Source organism: Euprymna scolopes, chromosome 11 (genome assembly GCF_053919585.1).
Source record: "Euprymna scolopes isolate OS-2025 chromosome 11, ASM5391958v1, whole genome shotgun sequence".
Classification (NCBI taxonomy): Eukaryota; Metazoa; Mollusca; class Cephalopoda; order Sepiida; family Sepiolidae; genus Euprymna; species Euprymna scolopes.
In genome coordinates this window covers 45161679-45185339 of record NC_136492.1, presented here as the reverse complement: position 1 = coordinate 45185339, position 23661 = coordinate 45161679, and the positions used below count along the sequence as shown (strand labels likewise).

General features: G+C 33.2%; 1 protein-coding gene across 2 annotated transcripts in view; it reads right to left on the bottom strand.

The window, feature by feature from the left end:
• LOC145287850 (coiled-coil domain-containing protein 39-like) overlaps positions 1 to 23661 on the bottom strand; it is a 2493216-nt gene that overhangs the window by 2115856 nt on the left and 353699 nt on the right. For both annotated transcript variants that reach the window (XM_080135726.1, XM_080135725.1), the window contains exon 6: positions 16285 to 16413. In XM_080135726.1, coding sequence (XP_079991852.1) covers positions 16285 to 16413 — 129 coding nt within the window. The remainder of the gene's footprint in view (positions 1 to 16284; positions 16414 to 23661) is intronic.

Below are 23661 nucleotides of genomic sequence, written 5' to 3'. Positions count from 1 at the left end.
TTGTTTCATTCTTTTTTTTATTATTTTGTTTGGGGCAAGGAAATTTAATTTTACTTAAACTTCTGCATCCCTATAAAGGTACATCATTTCTTGTTCTCTTTCGGTGGAGGAGAAATCCTTCACGACTGAGACAATTTTTATTTTTGTACCTTTTCTCCACGTTAAAAAACGACCCTGGTGTCTAACTCTGTCCCGTGGGGAGACATAGTGAATAGGTACAAAGGTACATCAAACATCTCTTCATAAAACATATATATGCAAAAGTTACATGAAGTGTTAAGTAATATTTTACAAACTATACGACATGAAGGAATTTAGATATGAAAGTTTTATTTTCAAAAGTTTATTTTAAATGTTTATTACAAATAGTTCATACATTTACCACATAATAATGTTATAGGTAAAAAATAATTAAAACAGATGCAAAAACACTTCAAAAATCAATATAAAGAGAATGCAAAAATATTTATAGAATGACTGCATATGTCAGCAAGACTTAGCAAGGAATGACGACGTTACTTGCCTGCCATCTTGTATTTTGATCTAATACGTCTTTACCAAAAACTTGCCCATATTTTTCCTCAGCCATAAAAACAAAATGTTTGTTGGGTTTTTTTAAATCTACACTACCAAAAAAGAGAGGGAAAAAAAGATTGCTTTCTCGTTGTCACTATGTAAATAAAAAGAATCACTTAAACCTCAGTAAATGAACTGATATTTTTATTGTGTTCTTAAAGTCTATCTTCTTTGGTGCGTGCCTGAACTAAAACAGAACTATTTTCAATATATAATCTGTCTCGCATCAAATATACCAGACCTTTTCAATCGATTTACTAGTAATACACTCCAACACAAATGTCTGTACCCTATTTTAAAGGTCAATTTCATATTGTTTTCTTTCATTTACACCTGTGCATTTCTGAGAAGACCACCAACTCTAACATCTCTAATTACAGGATGAATTATATTACATAATCCTAGATTTCATGTATTCAGAACAAAGGTTGGCAACCTATGGCTCGTGGGCCAGATCCAGCCCATGAAAGCATTTTCACTGGCCTGCAAGCCTGATTGACTATTTTTAACATAAGGCAAAACTTTCGAGTTCAACAAAATGCATGCTCTTATCGTTCTCGCAAACACAATCAAAACTCAATCATTTCCATCTCTACGTAAAAAATTAAAAATAAACACAGAATAAAAACTGAAACCCGATTTGCCCAACCGACTAGCAATAGACCACAAATGTACAATATTGCCCGAATCAGCTTTCTATTTCATTCCTTCAACGGCGGCCCCCTCCCATCGTTTACCACTGCCACATCTCCTATGTAAGTTCCTAGAATTTTTCAATGGCTTATACTTTTATCTTTTCATTAACGGTTTCAAACATACACGTCATAATCTTATCTATTTCGCTTTGGGTATTTTTTTTATTCATTTTGAAATATTATGACGTTTCTTAAGGAAAATGATTTGAGGTAAATGTGTTTTTTTTTTAAATTTTAGATTTCCTTTTGTTTTTCTAATTTCTCAATGTTTATTTTCATTATGGTTTAAATATTCAGATTGACAGGGATCTGCTTATGTAATTTTCCTTAATGTTTCATTAATGGCTTTTGTCCGGTTCATGACTCATCATTATAGCACAATTCAGCCTGCAAGGTCGAATGAATTGCTGACCCCTGATCTAGACTATACAAAGCAAACCCAATGGAATGTTATTTAGTTTGACAAACCTAAATTACTTTTAAACTGAATATAAAAAATACAGCTTCCCCTTTTTTCTCTTAATCTTAATCAAAAACATTCATCTTAATAAGGAACATTAAAGGTCAGTTTGATTTTTAAGAATTTTTTTAGGATAAATTATCTCATATTGAATTAATTACATAAACTAGGTTGATTTAATACAGTAAACTTATCTGATGCATCCGTTTTTTTTTTTTTGTTTTTTTTTTTTTTTGCCTTTCAAGCAGAACGGAATATTTCAAAACCTTTATCAAAGATTAAGAGAGCAACTAAAGCATCTTCATCATCAACAACATTTTCGGTTAAACATCCATTTTACAAGCTGGTTTGTGTGAAACAAATCAATGAAATGTTGATAAATATGAAAATTACAGTATAAAATGTTTCCATCTCTACTACTATAAATATCTTTCTGTTCTAATTGAAAAGCAACAAAGATTCTTAACAGCAACCATCATTCATATTCTCTATTTATAAATCACAAAAATGCAGGTCTTCAGGCATCAGTTTTCAATAATTGACTTGTTTTTTTTACAAGAGAGTCACCGCTTATCAAGACCTGAAGGCTATTCAAGGATAAGGATTAATGAATGTCAGGAGATCGGTGATACACCATATAAATGATGGGTAGTTGTGGAAATACGGTAGGATTTGATTATTTAAGAGGATGGTTCAACAAGAACTTGTAAATATTGGACTTAAAAACAACCATGTTGTAGTCAGCTGGAAAGCATCAATGCGATATAGGCAAAACTTTGTTCATGGAATTTGTATTTAGTTTTAGACATATACAATAAAGGAAATGTTTTACAGTGGTTGTAGTTAGACGAGTGTGTAGTGCAACTGCTTTGCAAAGGGGGATCATAGATTGAAGCTCATTCAAACATTTGCCATAAAAATAACGACAGAGTAGAGATAGACTTGCAATGTCTCTTTTGTGAGAAATAGGTTTTAAAGGGAAGAAAAGGGCATTGCCTACAATATTTTAAAACTGGTTTTGCACCCTGTTAAGGCAGAAAAGGATGCTCTCAACAGATTCTGTCCTGTATAGCAGCAGTGCTTCTTTTCATGGCGTATTTGGTTCTTATACAAGTGGAAGATTGCATCATTTACATAAATTATATGAAATCATTATTGTAATTATAAACAGAAGGAGAATTCTTGGAAATCAGTAAATATTAAAATGAATTGATCAAGTTTTCTTCATTCTGTATCTCAATGAAAAACGTTTCTTAATATTTATTTATTTACTAGTGTGCCCCTACCAGAAAAATAGCATACTTTTTCTTTATTTCCTAACTTACCATCAAGTTATATAAATAAAGTCACCTGGAAAAAAACACTTGTGATATTTAAAAACAATACTGATACTTCAAGTTAACTGCTGTTGATGTTTGATATGTCTCTTGGTGAACAAATGCATATAGTAACAATAACATTTTTCCACCACAAATTACACACTTATTAAAATAGAGAAGTTACTTTATGTACACAACTTAATTATGCAAAAACAGTCTTACCATTGTCCCATGACATTTTCCTATTAAAGAATTATGCAAAAAGACTACTAACATTGTTCCTTGACTTTTTTTCTAAAAAAAGATCCAAAAATAGTGTTAGTATTATTCTCTAACATTTTAACTATTTAAAAAAGATCAAAAAAACAGTGCTAACATTGCCTTATGACATTTTTCCATATTATAAAATGATGTAGAAATAATACTAACATTTTTCTCTGACTTTTGTATTATAAAGGATGGTGCAAAAATAATGCTAACAGCCTTCCTATTTTCCTATTAAAGACATATCCAGAAACAGCGTTAACATTGTCCTGTGACTGTCTTTCATGATATTTTAATCTGAATTTATTATTTCTCTATTATCAAAAGCTATGAAATGCTGTTTATACAAAGTAACAATAAGATTACGGTAAAAATGAAAGAATGATGTCTAAAGAATGAGTATCACAACAATGATTTTCCACCATCAGGTGGGATTTAAAGAAAAATATAAAATACAAAAAGGTTGATCATTAACCAACATCAATGACATTATTAGTAGCAAGCAGTTTAATGAGGATTTTGTTCGCTTACATTTTGATGAACTTAAAGGTGTTTCATAAACCAAATCTGACACCTTTCAAGATTCAAACTTGAAACAGACATATTAAAAACATTTCCAAAATTTCATGAATATCCGAGTATTATAAGTAATCAAATTGTGTTTATTTCATTCATTTTTTTAAATCCTTTCGTAGAATTATTCATCATTAAACTGACAATCATTAACCTTTTCTCCTGAGTGTTTTTAGCCTTGTTGTGTTGACTCACCAGTAAAAATAAATTTAATGCAATTAAATAAAATTGAATCCATAATATTTTTATAGATGTGCACCCAAACATCACAAATTGTGATTTTAATGCACAAATTCACTTATTGTACATTAGCAATGTACAGAAATTAATTTGTTATAATTAGATGTGTAATTTGTAGGACACACCTTTCTTGTAAAACTGGGCTTCTTCTGTCTCTAAAGACAATGGATACTCTCTGAAAGGATGCCAATGCTATGATAAGTTCATGGGAAAATAAAAGTAGGGTACTTATTACCAAACCTTGCGGAGATAAGCAGAGAAAGACTGATGTCGTCTACAAGCTCTCCTTTTCCTAGGTTTTATATTCTAGTCTACTATTTCACACATAATTGGTGGAGAAAATAAGATACATGGGTTAATACCATTCCAAGGATTTTAAAAGTTATGGCACCTTCTTTTCCTAAATGGAAACTGACCAGGCTGAATGTTGCTTAAATTTGACAAGAATCGATGCTTCAACATGATGTAAACCTTTTTTTGTATATAGTATGAATAAAGTATTAAAATTAGCAGCTGGGAATTTTTAATGAAATCAAAAATACATGTTTCCTTCTTTGTTGATTACTTATGTATCTCTTTTGAAATGACCATTAAGTTATACTAGATTCTTGTGCAGTAAATAATAATAATAATAATGAAATACTAAAGTTAAATACAAATATTTTAACACATGCCAGCATGTAAGACAGTAATAATCATCATAATGAAAGTTCTCATTGAAAATGTATATTTAGTTTAGTAATATGGAGGCTTGAGAAGAGTAGTAGAAAACAAAGATAGAAAATTAATCGATATGTCTATTGGCATATTCACAAAACTTTCTTGGGAGATCCCAGTGGACTTCTTGCTTTCTTGTAAAACAATTTGGTTGTTGAAGCATGGAGAATTAACCTATACAGGATTTAACCAATAAGAATATTGAGCTGGAAGCGATGACCATTTAAACTGTCCACAACCTGAATGATATGAAAATGTTAAATGTATATCTAGAAATATGAGGGAATCTAAATTTGCAATCATATTAATTCGGCGCCTCAGGATATGGTGTCTATATTTGTATGTATTGGTAATAGAACATTGTTTTATGCTGATATGAATCAAATTAGAATCTTACATTCATGTATAATGAATTGGACTGAATGACAAGGATATATTTAAAAGTGTATTTTATGAAACATCTTTCACTCATTTACTAATGTTCACTCTTGTAGAGATGTTTCTGAAAATAAACACGGGGTTTTAAGGAAATGAAGCAATCAAATTAATATCAGAAAGTTTAAACTTATACGAGTTGTATTCAAGTTATAATCGATGCTATATACTTATATTATTCTTGTTTTAAATAAGACTGACTTTTCAAAAACAATCACACTATGTTAACTGGAGTGGATCTGATACACGAAATAAATTTCCAATTGAATCTAGTTGCGATCATCATCTTCGTCAGGAAAAATGTTGTTGCTATGTGTAGTTTTTTTTGGGGGGGGGGGGGTAGAAAAAGAGAGACGGCGATTCTTCCAAAACAAGCAAATGGTAACTGCTGAATTCTTAACTTTTTAAGGTTAATATTAAATACAAAAAAAGTGTAAACTTAATAGTAATCCTAAATGACTGACTTAAATAACAAATTTGGCACAAATCCGGGAATGCTTGAATGTAAATACATATTTGTGATAGGCGAGTAATTTGTGTTGCCTGCTATGCAAATGAGTCAGATCGCTAGCAATGCAGATGGATCATTTCGTCAGCCAATTATGAATAACCGAAATTTGACTTGATAACAGTGGTGTCTTCGACATACTATAGTCATGTTAACGATTTGTTATTGTAGCATCATGTTCCATGCTTTTAATGATCTTGCTATTTCCGTTCCTTGTACAAATTGTTTCTACTGGCGATTATATTTTGAGCAACTATGGTGACGATTAATCAAGGGATGTGAACACGATGTTGTACATAAACAAACTCAACCGAGAATATAACCTCCTTGGCAAAGGTAATAAAACAAAATACTTGGTTCGAAAGAAGGTAAGCAAACCACAATATTAAAGTCAGTTAGTTCGGGTTAGTATTATAGCTATAGTTTTGTTCATAAATAATATCAACCTTACGATTATGATTCAACAATTTCAAATAAAACAGAACCAAATCGGCTCATATCCTATTTTTTTACCCCTATATTTCTCGTCCCTGAAGATCTAAAGATCACTTGTTCATTTGTTTTGGTTTTATGAAACTCAACTCTTGAAGTGATCTAATCAGAAGATCATGATTCATATAAAATGAATTTATTTCAATAATCAAGTTTTGTATATTTTAATGTAACAAAAGAATTATTAAAATATATGCTATGAATATGAATTTATCTTAGTTTTGTATTGACTTTAACGAGGATTAAGAATTTCGAAATGATATTTGTTAAAATAAGACACTGAGAATGCTGCTATAATAATCTCACATTAAGGTACCGAGTAAAAACTCAACATTGTTCATTGCTAGAAATAAATCTGAGGAGAAAAGTCACAATTTATACTGGCTAATAATAAAGTCACATAAAAATTTCATTTAATGGCCGGTAATAAAATCACAGGAAAAGTTACAATTTTGGCCAGGAAAGGAAATCTGATAATGAAACAAAGATATTCATGTCTTTCAAAATTTATGTCCAATAAACAATTAAAAAAACAAAAACATAAGTCAGTTGTAAGACTGCATAATCTTGCTAGACAATGCAGAGATAGGTCAACATCTTGTCTGGGACTTCTTAATATTGTATGAAGTGTTCTCAAAGTTACACTATGGAAACAATTTATCTCATCAAGTTGAAATATTGCATGGTGATTACTATTATGAAACATCAGATCCATAAATCAAATTTTAAAAAATCGGAAACCGACATTTTAACAAAATGTCGACCATGATGGAACATTTCAAGGCTATATAAAATGTGAGCCTTCATTAGCTATGATATGGGTATAGTTGTGAGTTTATATTATAAACAGAACCCAAGTTGATGCCAAAAGTTACTTTCACCTTTTCCGTAATTATTATCCAGATTACCTAAGATTAAATCCATTCTATATTTTGAGCAACTGTGGTGACGATGTGGTCAAGTGTGGTTAAGCGATGTGAACACGATGTTGTACATAAACAAACTCAACCAAGAATATAACCTCCTTGGCAAAGGTAATAAAACAAAATATTTGGATTAAAAGAAGGTAAGCAAACCACAATATTAAAGTCAGTTAGTTCGGGTTAGTATTATAGCTATAGTTTTGTTCATAAAATCAATCGTAAAATTATGATTCAACAATTTCAAATAAAACAAAAACAAATATCATTTACATTTCCTGTTACATTATTTTCACTTGGATATTTTTTCAAAATCTAATCATTTAGAATGAAATATTCTTATGACTATTAGCTATACTCAGTGTAAGATTGCTTTACTAGTATTTGGATACCTAGTTGCCATTTTAGAGAGTATCACTAAGAAAAAGTAATCATACCCTGTCTGCTCATCCCTCAACCAACATTAACAACATTGAATGGCTAGTTAATGCAAACAAATCAGAAAATGAAGAGGAATTTTTTCATGATTTCTCCCTCACTTGTGAACAATGCTTGTCAGCGAACCCAATCAGGTACCTGATGCTGATGGACAATTTACAAGTCTTCGACATTTTTATACCATGAACTGTGCTCATCTCCAGTTCTGTCTCTGCTAGCATCTTCTGATCAGTCAGCTGTCACAATAAAGATGAAAAAGTATAACAAAATCCCCAAATATCTCTCCCCATTGAACAATGTATCGATACTCAATGGCTGACAGTTTCCAAACATTCATATCAGAAATGCGCCTACACTATGTTTAAAAAGAATGTATGCAGTATAGGATCCAACTTAACCGATTGCTTAACCATCAACATAGACAGCTACATACCCTCTAAGAAGTTCCAACAGAAACCGGGCAGCCAAACCATGGTACACCCTGTATGTGCTACCGTCATTGCACATAGAAACTACTATTTCAATTGCTTTAAACATAATAGAAGTTTTGAAACTAAAGTCGTCTTTAGGATTTCCAGCAATCACTGCAAAAGGATTATAGAAAACGTATGAGAGTCATATTCTCAGTCCATCAAGTCCAAAATAGAACAGAGGCTTGGTTCCCATGAGTTTTGGTGAATAGCAAACGAAGTTCTGAACAAATACGCATCCTCTATCTCAATGATCATCAACAGACCTGAGGTGATCTTGTCAGTATCTGACAAAGCCACACTCTTTGCCAAGAACTTTGTATCAAACTCAATCTTGTGCGGTCCTGGATATGACCCTAAACTATATATATATGGTGAGGGCCCCAGCTTGCAGGCCTTAGGGAGTGTGGAGCCACCCTTTAATTGCCATTGCTCCCAGGTCTACTCTGACCCGGAGTGGTAGCACCTGTTAGGGTCCCAACTATGGGTTAAATAGAATACGACTTAAAAACAAATATACTATATTAAAAAATCGTTCTTCAAAATCACCAGATTCGGCATTAAATAACCTGAAAAGGGTTGATATGCCGTAAAACAAAACAACCAACCAACCAACCAATCTTGTGCAATGATGTCCACCTACATCTCGAATTTCCTTCCAAAACTGAAAATAATCTGAGCAACATCTACATAGCTGTCCATGATGTTGCTAAACTTATCAAGAACCTTGATGTTAACAAAGCAATTGGACCTGAAAATATTCCTGTCATAATAGGCCGGAACTAGCTCCATTCTTGCAAAGCTGTTAAATCGATACCTAAAGAAGAAATGCATTCTATTCTTGGAAAACCTCATTAGTTTGTCCAGTATTAAAAATACCAGTGAACGGTTTTCTGCATTTCAGTACAGATCAATTAGTCTTCTGTGGGTCGTAAGTTGTTTGAATCTGTGATGAATAGAGAAATTGTCAACCACATTAACAAAAACAACCTACTAAATAATAAGCAATATGGTTTCCATCTTGTGAGATCTACAGCTGATATATTGACTGCAATTTCAAATAGGACCAGTAAATCTATAGACTGGTGTTTCGTTAGTGCAATATCCCTTGACATATCAAAGGCAATTGACAGAGTTTGGCATAAAAATTTTCTTCACAAGATTTCCGGCTATGAAATATCTGGAAATGTTTTATCACCCATCGAATCTATTTTCTCTGATAAGTTTATACAAGTAGTAGTTGATAAGCAGAAGTCTGAAGCTCAAAATATCAACACTGGCGTGCCACAATGATCTCTGAAATCACATTCTAAGTTCATGCGTCAACATATATGCAGACGATACTACCATCTACAGCAACACTTCAAAGACTAATAACAACCAAGATTTCTCTGAGTCTTTCCTCTAACTTTGAGCACATGGTGTAATGGGGAAAAAGGTAGCTGGTTAATTTGAATATATCTAAAATTAAACTTCCATCTTTTCACCACCTACAGTCTGGTCTCCAATTGGCCCCAAATGATATGAATGGCTCTTATCTTAGAAAAACACCCTGCTTTGACAAGCTTCTGAGACTGACCTTCACTCTTGACCTGAAATGGAAGACTTGCATCAAATCTATTGCTAAGGTTGCTGGAAAAATGGTTACATCATTCTACCACTCCAGAAGGTATCTCATTCTTGGCACAACCCTCTTCCTATACAAGAGTCAAATACGTCCTAAAATGAAGTACTGTTATTACATCTGGGGAGGAGCTTTTCAGAGACTATCCTGACTTGATAGATTTAAAAATTGGCTTTGAATCTTAGTAGGTGATGCCCTTTCCACCTCTCTGCAACCTCTTTCTCACAAAAGAAACATTGCTAGTTTGTCTCTGCTCTATCACTATTTTGATGGCAAGTGTTTGTCTGGGATTCAATCTGTAATCCACCCTTACAAAAGTTTCATAAAAAGAACTCCTCTAGCTATAACCACAATTAATAATTTCCCTTACACTTTATTGATACTTAAAATTCGATTAACAAAGCTTTCCAGCAGACTACAACATGGTCGTCTTCAAGTTCAATGCAAACAAGTTCTTGTTTAGCCGTCCCTTTAAATAATCAAATTCCACCCAATTTCCATCACTAATGATCAAAGCTGTTGTCTCAGTAACCACTTTCCACTCATTAACCTTTATTCTCGACTAGCATTCAGGCCTTGATAAGTGGTGACTCCCTTGTAAAAAAAAGTACCAAAAACTATTTGTATGTTTGTAAAAATCCATATTTATGTGAAAAGATGAAAAAAAATGCCTATTTTATTTTAAATTTATGTTCTACAAATTCATAATTATGCTAACAGTTTTGGTATTTATGCAGAATAAGGACCATGCTATTGTCAGAATTGGCATACAATTTACCCAAAACGACGAAAGATGATAAAACTCGGAACCAATGAAATTGCAGTAGCCAACGTCATTTAAGAAAACATATGCTATCATTAGTTTATTATCTAAGAAACTAAATGTTTATCTTGATTTAAACAAAAGTAAAGAAAAAAGTTATATAAAAAGTCATATAAAAATAATAAAATATCAGTTGTTTCTGTTATTGAAAAGAATAAATATGTATTCATGAAACTTATCTTACAATATGTTTCTTTTTTTTATTTGAATTTAAATGTTCTTATAAAGTTTCCTAAAAACTGTCTAATAATTCCTCATTGTATTTTCCTGATTACATTCTTTTCATTTTTCAACTAATTTTTAATTGAATTAAAAAAAAAAAATTTTGTTCGGCATCCTCTGACGTTTCATAAAAATCTTAAAAGTTCAACCATATCACGGTCCTTATTATCCATAATTACCATATTTTTAAATTTTATAAGAAAGACTAAGATTAAAATCATAAATAAAGGGAAATCCTGTTTTACAATTCAAGTTAATTCATTTAAAAGATAAATCTGCACAATTGCATATTATAACAATTGTACAGGAATCATTAAAAAAAAATTGAATAAAAAACATTGTTTTTCTTATAATATAACAAGTCATGGAATACTTAGTTTCCTTATATTTGGCTAGCCTCATATACCTCATATTTTCAAGAACAAGTTCATTAGTAAATTAATTTTAGTAGAAACAAAGTTCATTAAAAAGACAGAGTTCATTCTTTCTGTCTTTTCTTTCATCAAATTAATTCCATTTTCTTTGTTCAATTTAAAAGCGAATTAGCCAACTCCTCAGTTCCAATAAAATAGGGAAAATATTTCCCCAAAACTTTCCTGAAAATTCTCACGCACGAAGGCAGATGCAATGTAAATTTCTTCTGGCTACCTTTCTTTTTTTTCTAAGAGAGAAATAATGGAGAGATCCTTTTCTTTCAATAACAAGCTGAGTAATATAGAATATCTTTTTTTCATCTTAAGGGAAAGGTTATACGCTCAACATCCTCACTTAAATATAAGAGAAAGGAAAACATTCCTCTGTACGCTTTGAAACATCTTCTATGAATAAAAATATATTCGCTTTAAACACGACAGAATTCCTCACAACTATTTAATGACACTTTAGAAACTAAAAAATCATTACATCATGTATTAGTAGAAATAAAAATGGTAAATTGTAAATGAATGGGAAAAGGCACCGTCATTTTTTAACCAATCAGAAATACGTTTAAAGATTACACAATGGTTTAATTTGTTTTGACAAAAGGGGAGATCGGGCTGCTGTTGATATTTGGAACGCATCCATTTAATTTTAAGAGTTGGAATAATCAAAGATAGCAAAGTTCTCTTTATAAAATTGCATATACATTTGTCTCAAGTATTCTGCCAGAAAAAGTCAATATCTCCAAAGAATGGTTCATACAAAGAATGAACAATCTAAATACTGCTCAATTTCATGTGCATTATGAAACCGCTTTACCCATTTTTCTAAAGCAACTGTTGTATATCACGCAAACTTTCACCAAAACATAAATTTCAATGAAACAGTTATTATGAATATTTAATGTAAGGCTGACGCACTGATTACAAAAAAAGTTATAAAGTATTTAAGCACTAATATTAATAGTTGTCTGAGGAAAAGCTAACAGACACAAAGTGAAAGAATTCTAAAACTGCAGAGCAAAGAATCATAAAAATTGACTGTTCCGATGTCCATCCATAAATTAAAGTGAAGTCAAGTGAAATAAGAGCAAAACATACGAAAATTAAAACTCCAAAATGTCTACAGATATTTTGTGTTTTTCTATTAGAGTAAAAGAAGTTGTCACTTGCAGATGAATCAGTGTGTTCTCTTCAATAAAACAGATTTCTGATCAAATGATGTTAACACAAGAGTAAATAACATCAATTCCCTTACTCAAAGCTTGCTGAAATCTGGCATAAACAAGAGAACACACTCAATTGTTATTTCTTTCATGTGGTTAAATACGTTGGTATAATGAAAATCCAATGCATATTCAACAGAACTCATGTCTTCCAAAGAAACACCGTCAAATTGACAGAATATGATCCCGAGCAATACCGTTGAATTAATAGAGTACGATCCTGAACAACAACGTCAGTTTGATAGAACATGATCCTGAACAACGTCAATTTGATAGAACATGATTTTGAACAACAACGTCAATTTGATAGAGCATGATCCTGAACAACAACGTCAGTTTGATAGAACATGATCCTGAACAACGTCAATTTGATAGAACATGATTTTGAACAACAACGTCAATTTGATAGAGCATGATCCTGAACAACAACGTCAATTTAATAGAACATGATCCTGAACAACAACGTCAATTTGATAGAACATGATCCTGAACAACAACGTCAATTTGATAGAACATGATCCTGAACAACAACATCAATTTGATAGAACATGATCCTGAACAACAACATCAATTTAATAGAACATGATCCTGAACAACAACGTCAATTTGATAGAGCATGATCCTGAACAACAACGTCAATTTGATAGAACATGATTTTGAACAACAACGTCAATTTGATAGAACATGATCCTGAACAACAACATCAATTTGATAGAGCATGATCCTGAACAACAACGTCAATTTAATAGAACATGATCCTGAACAACAACGTCAATTTAATAGAACATGATCCTGAACAACAACGTCAATTTGATAGAACATGATCCTGAACAACAACGTCAATTTGATAGAACATGATCCTGAACAACAACATCAATTTAATAGAACATGATCCTGAACAACAACGTCAATTTGATAGAACATGATCCTGAACAACAACGTCAATTTGATAGAACATGATCCTGAACAACAACGTCAATTTGATAGAACATGATCCTGAACAACAACGTCAATTTGATAGAACATGATCCTGAACAACAACATCAATTTAATAGAACATGATCCTGAACAACAACGTCAATTTGATAGAACATGATCCTGAACAACAACGTCGAATTAATAGAACATGATCCTGAACAACAACGTCGAATTAATAGAACATGATCCTGAACAACAACGTCGAATTAATAGAACATGATCCTGAACAACAACGTCGAATTAATAGAACATGATCCTGAACAACAACATCAATTTAATAGAACATGATCCTGAACAACAACGTCAATTTAATAGAACATGATCCTGAACAACAACATCAATTTAATAGAACATGATCCTGAACAACAACGTCGAATTAATAGAACATGATCCTGAACAACAACGTCAATTTGATAGAACATGATTCTGAACAACAACGTCAATTTGATAGAACATTATCCTGAACAACAACGTCAATTTGATAGAACATGATCCTGAACAACAACGTCAATTTGATAGAACATGATCCTGAACAACAACGTTAATTTGATAGAACATGATCCTGAACAACAACGTCGAATTAATAGAACATGATCCTGAACAACAACATCAATTTAATAGAACATGATCCTGAACAACAACATCAATTTAAGAATACCGTCCAATATCACTCTTTTCACCTCTTTCTCAAATTCTAAATTTTTCTCACTTTCCAGGAAATTCTTATAATACTGCACTCTATTCTGTAACACTGAAAGCTCTCCCTTCCATTTCCATCTAACTGTCCATTTTTCTCTATTGAAAATTTGCTTCAAAGTCTTTATCCTCAATTTTGCAAATATTCAGTTGATGGGCAGCTGCAGCACACTGTACATTTCCAAACTTTACCTCAGCTTTCTTTATAGTTACATCTCCCATCTCATTGATTACATCCATTTCAATTATGAGGTTGATCCTATCAATGATGTGATCCATCAAGATCGACCCCACTTTTACTCATACTCCATATACTTTTATCTTCACTTGCCTTGTTCCTTTACCTTTTATGTCCCTTCCATCAACTTCTTTCACTGTGCCACTCCTACCATATTCACTCATGAGTTTTGAATTGATTAAAGTGGTGGTGCACCCAATATTGACAGGTCCAGTTATTACTGAATCAAAAGTGGCTAGTTACCTTTAATGTATCTAAAACCAAGCTTCTATCTTTACATCATCAATGTCCTGATATCCATCTGGCATCAATTGAAATGAATGGCTCTCATCTTGGGGAGGCTCCATGTTTTGACAAGCTTCTAGGCTTGACCTTTAAACCTGATCTAAAATGGAACATGTACATCAAATCCATTGCCAAAGTCACTTAAAAAATGATGGGATCCTTCTATCGATCCATTAGATATCTACCTGCTGGTGCAATTCTCTACCTATATAAGAGCCAGGTACGTCCAAGGATGGAGTACTGCTGTCACATCTGGACAGGAGCTGCTAGGAAGACCTTATCCTGCCTTGACATAGTTAGAATAGACTTCATATTCTAGTGGGAAATGCCCTTTTCTCTTCCATGCAACCTCTTCTTCACAGAAGATACGTTGCAAGCCTGTTTCTGTTTTATCATTATTTTCATGGCAAGTGCTCGTCTGAGCTTCAATCTATGGTCCCCTCCTCTCACCAAACAATCACGAGAAACACTCATCATTATATTTACACATAAGTAATAAATAAAAATTTGTTATTAGGGCTCTATGGACAAACTTATCTTTAGTTGACCTTTGACAACTAAATATTTTCATTTACTAGCCAAATAGAAAAGTTACTAGTCAAACCCATGTGATTTTTAGAATATGACATCTTAGTTCTGTAACGAGTATGTACATCATAAAGATTTTTCTGTGTTTTTTTTTTATAAGTGTAATTCTAAATATACAATAAATTTTATGTTAATACTTGAAGGTATAAATATTCTGATTTCTCCAGATATTTTTTAAACAGCCTTCATTAAAAAAAAAAAAGAGTATATTGTTTTATTAAACTTTTATTGTTTAAATAATTTAACTTTGTTCGTTATATAAAAAAAGTTGAAAAGATATTTCTTCATTCAGTAGTGAGCTTTGGAAGATTGTCGGTGAAAGAAATACAATCGCCAAAAGATAAGTGTTTCATTATTTCTAGTCGCCAATTTGAAAAATCACTTGCAAATGCGACTGTTTCACTCGTAATGTAGAACCTTGTTTATTATTCACAGTTAGCTTTTCTTCTTACTTGGTTGTCAACCGAACTGACCCACATCTCCAATTAAGTTGCATCTTTTTGATACTATGTAACCAGTAAGAATGCATAGGGTCATCGTAATACAAGACCACACTAGGAATTCTATACATTTCTATCTTTACTTTGAGTGATACATCATATGTGTATGTTCCACAAATGATAGGAGAGGCTCTCAAAAACTGAACAATTTTTACCTGAACGATTTTTACCTATTTCATATAATTTGGCAGCTAATCATTATGCAAGCAAGTCTGATTAAAAGCGACACTTTTCTTTTTTTATATTTTAAAAATGTTTTTCTTGATTCTGTGAATAATCTTCTGTGTATCAGGGGGTAGTTGGTGTACTGAGGATCTAATGTTGCATGCTCCATTTCGAGCTGTTAATCGTCATAACGAGGCATCAGAAAGTGTATGTGAATATATAATTGTATACGACATGTATAGCAGTGTAAATAAAATGCATACTTAATAAGTTATAAATTTTACAGAAACTTAAAAAAAAAAAAATCAAAATAATTTTAAAAATAATTATTAAAAATATCATTAAACTTTCCCAGCAATTTTAGAGAAGTTCTTATTAAAAAAAAACAAAAAAACAATCCAATAGTTACTTACATTATTCAGTGAATCCATATCCTTATCTCTCTTATTCATCATTTTCAGTGTATGTTCCCAGCTATTTATCAGTTCATGTCTTTCCTGGTGGCTACGACGAAACTCTGCAGCAGCTTTATCCAAAGCAACCTACAGACAAAAAAATAGGAATAAAAATAAGATTTGTCAAATGGGTTTACAATAAAGTCTTATAAAATTAGAGAAAACAATGTAAAGAAAGCATAAGTTTGAAAACAAACTGTGTGTATTTAACAGAATAATTACTTGTACTTCGTATACAACTAGTTGAACACAAGCCCCTGTTTTATCTATAACTGGAGAGAAGTTGTAGGTTCATATTTTAGTAGCTTTATTTAATAACTAGATTACCCGTGACCCGTTGGGTCAGTATATATTATAGCTAGCTATGGAATAGTGAGTATACAGAATTAATTTATAAAAGTGCAAGTGACTATACAGAATTAATGTATAAACGTGCGAAAATTGAATGCACATGTGCGTAAACAAATATGGCGACGAGTGAAAACAATACTGAATACATTGGATACTGAAAGTCTTGACATCATTGCCCTTAGATTAAATGGAAAAACTTTTATATAAGAGGGGTGGAATCCTTTGAAAAAAATTGAAAAGGATGAAAAGAAAAAAAATACAAAGAACGAGTGTGCATCGTACATGGCCACCCAGGTTTGTGTGTGTGTGTGTGTGTTAACAGCCTTAAAAATATCGGGAAATAATTATGTAATATTTAACAATGAGACCTTTTCAAAGCAAATCTTTAAAAAATAAAAAATAAATAAAAAAAACTCCCCCCACACACGTTTTGAAGTGTTTCTACATATTTTAAAAATATTTGAAACTTATGACACCCCCTACAATATTCCCTTTTTTGTCCTCGCCCATCCGCTCACCAAACTTGAAAAAATGCTCACGGTTACATCTCTCGTTTATCGCGTCATGATCAAGAAATGGGTGCTCATTTTACGCTAAATCTATATAGGAAAATGATCCATCTAAAATGTTACATTTTTATTATTTTATTAAAAATTCCTTTTATATTGTCTTTAAAGGCTGTTCGCTTAAAAAAAAAAAAAGTACATTTTGATTTCTTTTTCTGTTAGGTCGTAAAAAATCATCAAATATTTTTAAATATATGTAAATTGATCAAGTAGTTTGTTTTGTATTTTTTTTTACATTAGAAAAACATTTGTTTTTGTTTTTTTTGTTGTTTGAAAACAATTTTAACTTGCAATGAAAATACAATCGAAATAATCCTTTTAAAACTTTGGGAGGTTAAAACCATACAAGCTATAATCAAAAGCATTCGTGAACAATATTTGTTAAAATAAATCTGTTTATATTGTTTAAAATTAAAAATAGCGTTTAGATTGTATAAAATATTTATATTGTTTAAAATATTTTAAAGTTCTGTTTAAAGATTTATGGTTTAAAATAAATGAAAAGTGTTTATTAATCAAAAAAAGTTTTGTTTATATTGTTTATTTTTGAAAAGCTGTAAACTTCTGAAATACCGATATTATTGTTTACACAGTAACATAACAGTAATTAAAGGGAAATTTCTGTTATGCTGATTTTTCTTAGGTTTTGTTTTGGTAGGTGAAAGATCCTTGGGCTTGGTAGTAGTATTGGGAAAGTTTGGCGTTTGCTGTTGTTTTGTTTGGTTCGTAGCATTTTCAGTTTCATGATTCTGGGATTGGAGATTTTCCTTTAGGTCCCATTGAGTTAATCTAGTTAAATGTTCCTTTAATGTTTCTACTAGCAATCTTAATTCTTTCATCAATTCAATCAGATTGTTTTGTGTCATTTCTTGTCTTGAAATTGAGTTATTTGTCATTTTAGTTATATTTGCATATGCTAGTGAGTCTGATGTGCTCTCAACTCACTTCTGGGTATGATAGATTTTTTTATGTGTTTGATTATTTTTCCTTCTTCCAAACTTCACATTCTTTTGAGTCAGTTGTGTTTTTGTTTACAGTTTGCACATTTTAATGGCATTTTGCAATTAATGTGTTCTCCCATTTCACCAAAGTTTTTACATGTTGGTGCATCTCTCTTTGTGATGACCAAATTTATGACAGTTGTGACATCGCAAAGGGTTTGGTATATAGACTTCTAATTTTTCTATTTATTTCTGAACCCTTTTTTTATGAAAACTCTAGTTTTAATCCCTTCCTGTAACAGCTTTTCCATACTAGTAGATTGACCCTTGCCACCGCCTTCTGATACTTACTTATGCTTTATTTCTTGTTTGTGATTAAGAGTCAGACGATTTTTGGAGGTGTCTGATGGTTCATCTTGTCTGAAGTAGGTCGGTTTTATGTAAGTAAGTATTAGGGCTTGGCCTGACTGGCCGATTAGTCACATCAGGCCTCTCTGACCACCCGTCTAGCCAAAGTAAGAACCGAAGTAATGTGTTGCAGTGCCTAGACTGCTATGCACCCGAGGAAAAAAATGTTATGCTTTGAGTTGTTTACACCTTTCTATATTTATTCATGGGTTCTGGTTTACTGATTTTGTAGAATAAGGTATAGCTAAAAGTAAAGGCTTGTAGTGGATTTTGTTGTTTTGGTTCCTGGTTCAATAGAATATGATTTAGCTCTGCAAGATAAAGGGTTTATAATATTCTTGATTGGTGTATTTTAAGTTAAGAAGCCAGTAGGGAAGTGAGGGTGGAAAAGTAAAAAGGGGAACTGTTGTTTTTGTTTTGGACTTAGCAGAACATGATTTAGTTGTGCAAATAGTTAAAAGAAAAAACAAAAACAAAAAGGTGTTAATGTATGTGCATTTGAGTCAGGGAGTCACCTTCCGACAGCTTGATTGAGTTGCACCAGCTCGAATTTCCTGCGCTTTTATTGTAGCTAAAAATATTATGTCTTGTTAAAGATGTTCGGCATCAGTGTGTGCTTCAGAGATCAAAAGAAAACATTTTCCCTACAAACTAAGGAAATGGACTGGTCAAAACACAGCATTAGTAAATCAACAACAACAAAAAAAAAATCAATGCATTTATTTTCTATTAAATTATTTATCTATTTTAAATAACAAAAATGTTATTTCAAATTTAAGGGTGACATGTGACGAAAATGTTATTTCAAATTTAAGGGTGACATGTGACGAAAATGTTATCTAAAATTTAGGGTGACAGATTTTTTGGATTTTTTTTTTTATTATTCATTTTAACCCCAACAAGGCAGAGTGCCACTTTGATGTAGGGGGCTACTATTGAGGACATAAGTTGCAGGGATAATATGTAGGGAGATGAGCAGAAGATGTCTGTTCACATTACACTTGAACTTCTGCATGTCAGTACAGTTGGGAAAGCAGAATACCAAAAAGGAGTTCTAAAGTCTAGCAGTTCTGGGGAAGAAACTATTGGAGTAGAAGGCTTTCTTACATCTAGGGATCTCAACTATGTAGGGATGGGATCTCATTGCTTGTCGAATTTGTCGGGGCAATTTACGTCAAGGAGGTACAAGGGCTTGTAGTTAATTTTTTTTTTTTTTTTTTTTTTTACACGGTGGTCACCACTTATCAAGGCCCAGAAGCCACTCAGGGATAAGGGTTATTGCAAAGCATTCACCATCAAAATATTTGTAGATCAGGCAGAGGGATGCAACATTTTGTCGATGGCACAAAGGTTGAAGCTTAGATGACAGGTTGGTGACTCTCTTTTGAAGCCTGTCAAGGAGTGAGAGACAAGTAGCAGATGCACCAGCCCAAATGTGACAACAATACTCCATACATGAGCGAATGGTGGCGTTATAGATGTACAGGATACTTTCAGGCATAAGTAGCTTTCTAGCATGATAGAGACAGCCTACCTTCCTTGCAGCAGCTCTGGCAATGCTCTCTATGTATCTGTTTCAACTCATGTTCCCTGTGAATATTTGGCTAAGGAGTTTAAAATTTTATCAGGGAGGTCATTTATGAATATTAAGAATAATAAAGATCCAGTTGTGAGGTATATGGTTAGAAAAAAAACAAAAACAAAAAAAAAACGTACTGGGCGTATTTGCATCGCTCTTTGGGAAAGAAGAAGGAAAGGATGGCCAGCTCATTTATATACATGAAGGGCATCTTGGGAAGGCAGGGCATGATGGGAGAAGCTATTTTTTTCCTGTGTCTTCCTTTTTTTTCTAGATAGGAGGATATAAAAGCTGGGAAAAATTCCCTGGAGAAGCAGAAAGAAAAGAGTCGTGAACATCTTCTCTTGAAAAGAATTTTGTATTGCTGACGTTCAAATTGTGCGGTGTAACATTGATGGTGAGAGGCCAGGTGTGGTCGATTGGAAAAGAAGAGGGCAGAAACGTGCTGTTGGGAGAGCGATTCGTATCGATTAGAACAACAGATGTACAAGCTCAAATGTGACAACAATACTCCATACATGAGCGAATGGTGGCAATATGGAAATACAGGATACTTTCAGGCATAAGTAGCTTTCTAGCATGGTAGAGAGAGCCTACCTTCCTTCCAGCAGCCCTGGCAATGCTCTCTTATGTATCTGTTCCAACTCATGTTCCCTATGAATATTTGGCTGAGGTGTTTAAAATTTTATCAGGGAGGTCATTTATGAATATTAAGAATAATAAAGATCCAGGGATAGATCCCTGAGGTACTCCCACATTAATATCATTATTTAGATGTACGAATATTGAGGACAACTTGGATTCTTCTCTTACTTTAGAAGGATTTAATTATGTTAAGTATTCATCCAGTAATACTGTATGATCTGATTTTCCTGAGAAGACCATGCCATACCCTGTCAAAAGCCTAGATATATCTGCTTTGTCCAGTGTATAGTACATACGTTCAGATATTACAGTTAGGATATCTGCTGTAGAATTGGCTTTCCTAAATCCATATGGTTGATCAGTCAGAAATTTAGCAGCTGTAAGGTGGTGCACTACAGCTTGGTTAATTAAGGACTCAAATATTTTGGCGAAAAGTAGGAGTCTAATGGGTCAATAATTTAATGGGTCAGTTCTTTCACCAGAATTCTTGACAACAGGTACCACAGAAGCAGTTTTTCAGCAGTCAGGAAAGTAAGATTCATAAAAGTATTTGTTAAAACTTGGAGAGAACTGGAGCAACCTCTGTGGAGCATTTTTTTTAATAGCACAGCTGAGATGAAATCAGGTCCACATTTTTTTGAGGTGTCAAGATTTTTTTATGATATCATGCACCTGAGAAGGGATGATTTTCAGATATCATGCACCTGAGAAGGGATGATTTTCAGATATCATGCACCTGAGAAGGGATGATTTTCAGATATCATGCACCTGAGAAGGGATGATTTTCAGATATCATGCACCTGAGAAGGGATGATTTTCAGATATCATGCACCTGAGAAGGGATGATTTTCAGATATCATGCACCTGAGAAGGGATGATTTTCAGATATCATGCACCTGAGAAGGGATGATTTTCAGATATCATGCACCTGAGAAGGGATGATTTTCAGATATTATGCATCTGAGAAGGGATGATTTTCAGATATCATGCACCTGAGAAGGGATGATTTTCAGATATCATGCACCTGAGAAGGGATGATTTTCAGATATTATGCATCTGAGAAGGGATGATTTTCAGATATCATGCACCTGAGAAGGGATGATTTTCAGATATCATGCACCTGAGAAGGGATGATTTTCAGATATCATGCACCTGAGAAGGGATGATTTTCAGATATCATGCACCTGAGAAGGGATGATTTTCAGATATCATGCACCTGAGAAGGGATGATTTTCAGATATCATGCACCTGAGAAGGGATGATTTTCAGATATCATGCACCTGAGAAGGGATGATTTTCAGATATCATGCACCTGAGAAGGGATGATTTTCAGATATTATGCATCTGAGAAGGGATGATTTTCAGATATCATGCACCTGAGAAGGGATGATTTTCAGATATTATGCATCTGAGAAGGGATGATTTTCAGATATTATGCATCTGAGAAGGGATGATTTTCAGATATCATGCACCTGAGAAGGGATGATTTTCAGATATCATGCACCTGAGAAGGGATGATTTTCAGATATCATGCACCTGAGAAGGGATGATTTTCAGATATCATGCACCTGAGAAGGGATGATTTTCAGATATCATGCACCTGAGAAGGGATGATTTTCAGATATCATGCACCTGAGAAGGGATGATTTTCAGATATCATGCACCTGAGAAGGGATGATTTTCAGATATCATGCACCTGAGAAGGGATGATTTTCAGATATCATGCACCTGAGAAGGGATGATTTTCAGATATCATGCACCTGAGAAGGGATGATTTTCAGATATCATGCACCTGAGAAGGGATGATTTTCAGATATCATGCACCTGAGAAGGGATGATTTTCAGATATTATGCATCTGAGAAGGGATGATTTTCAGATATCATGCACCTGAGAAGGGATGATTTTCAGATATCATGCACCTGAGAAGGGATGATTTTCAGATATTATGCATCTGAGAAGGGATGATTTTCAGATATCATGCACCTGAGAAGGGATGATTTTCAGATATCATGCACCTGAGAAGGGATGATTTTCAGATATCATGCACCTGAGAAGGGATGATTTTCAGATATCATGCACCTGAGAAGGGATGATTTTCAGATATCATGCACCTGAGAAGGGATGATTTTCAGATATCATGCACCTGAGAAGGGATGATTTTCAGATATCATGCACCTGAGAAGGGATGATTTTCAGATATCATGCACCTGAGAAGGGATGATTTTCAGATATTATGCATCTGAGAAGGGATGATTTTCAGATATCATGCACCTGAGAAGGGATGATTTTCAGATATTATGCATCTGAGAAGGGATGATTTTCAGATATCATGCACCTGAGAAGGGATGATTTTCAGATATCATGCACCTGAGAAGGGATGATTTTCAGATATCATGCACCTGAGAAGGGATGATTTTCAGATATCATGCACCTGAGAAGGGATGATTTTCAGATATCATGCACCTGAGAAGGGATGATTTTCAGATATCATGCACCTGAGAACGGATGATTTTCAGATATTATGCATCTGAGAAGGGATGATTTTCAGATATCATGCACCTGAGAAGGGATGATTTTCAGATATCATGCACCTGAGAAGGGATGATTTTCAGATATCATGTACCTGAGAAGGGATGATTTTCAGATATCATGCACCTGAGAAGGGATGATTTTCAGATATCATGCACCTGAGAAGGGATGATTTTCAGATAATCTAGTGTGGTGTCTGTCCGCAAAAAAAAAAAGTTTAGGAGGGAGTGGTTTGCTGTGTCCAATGTGGAGTTGGAGGCAAACTGACTGGCAAGCATGTTAGCTTTCTCGGTTTCCGTGCAAACAACTTCATGA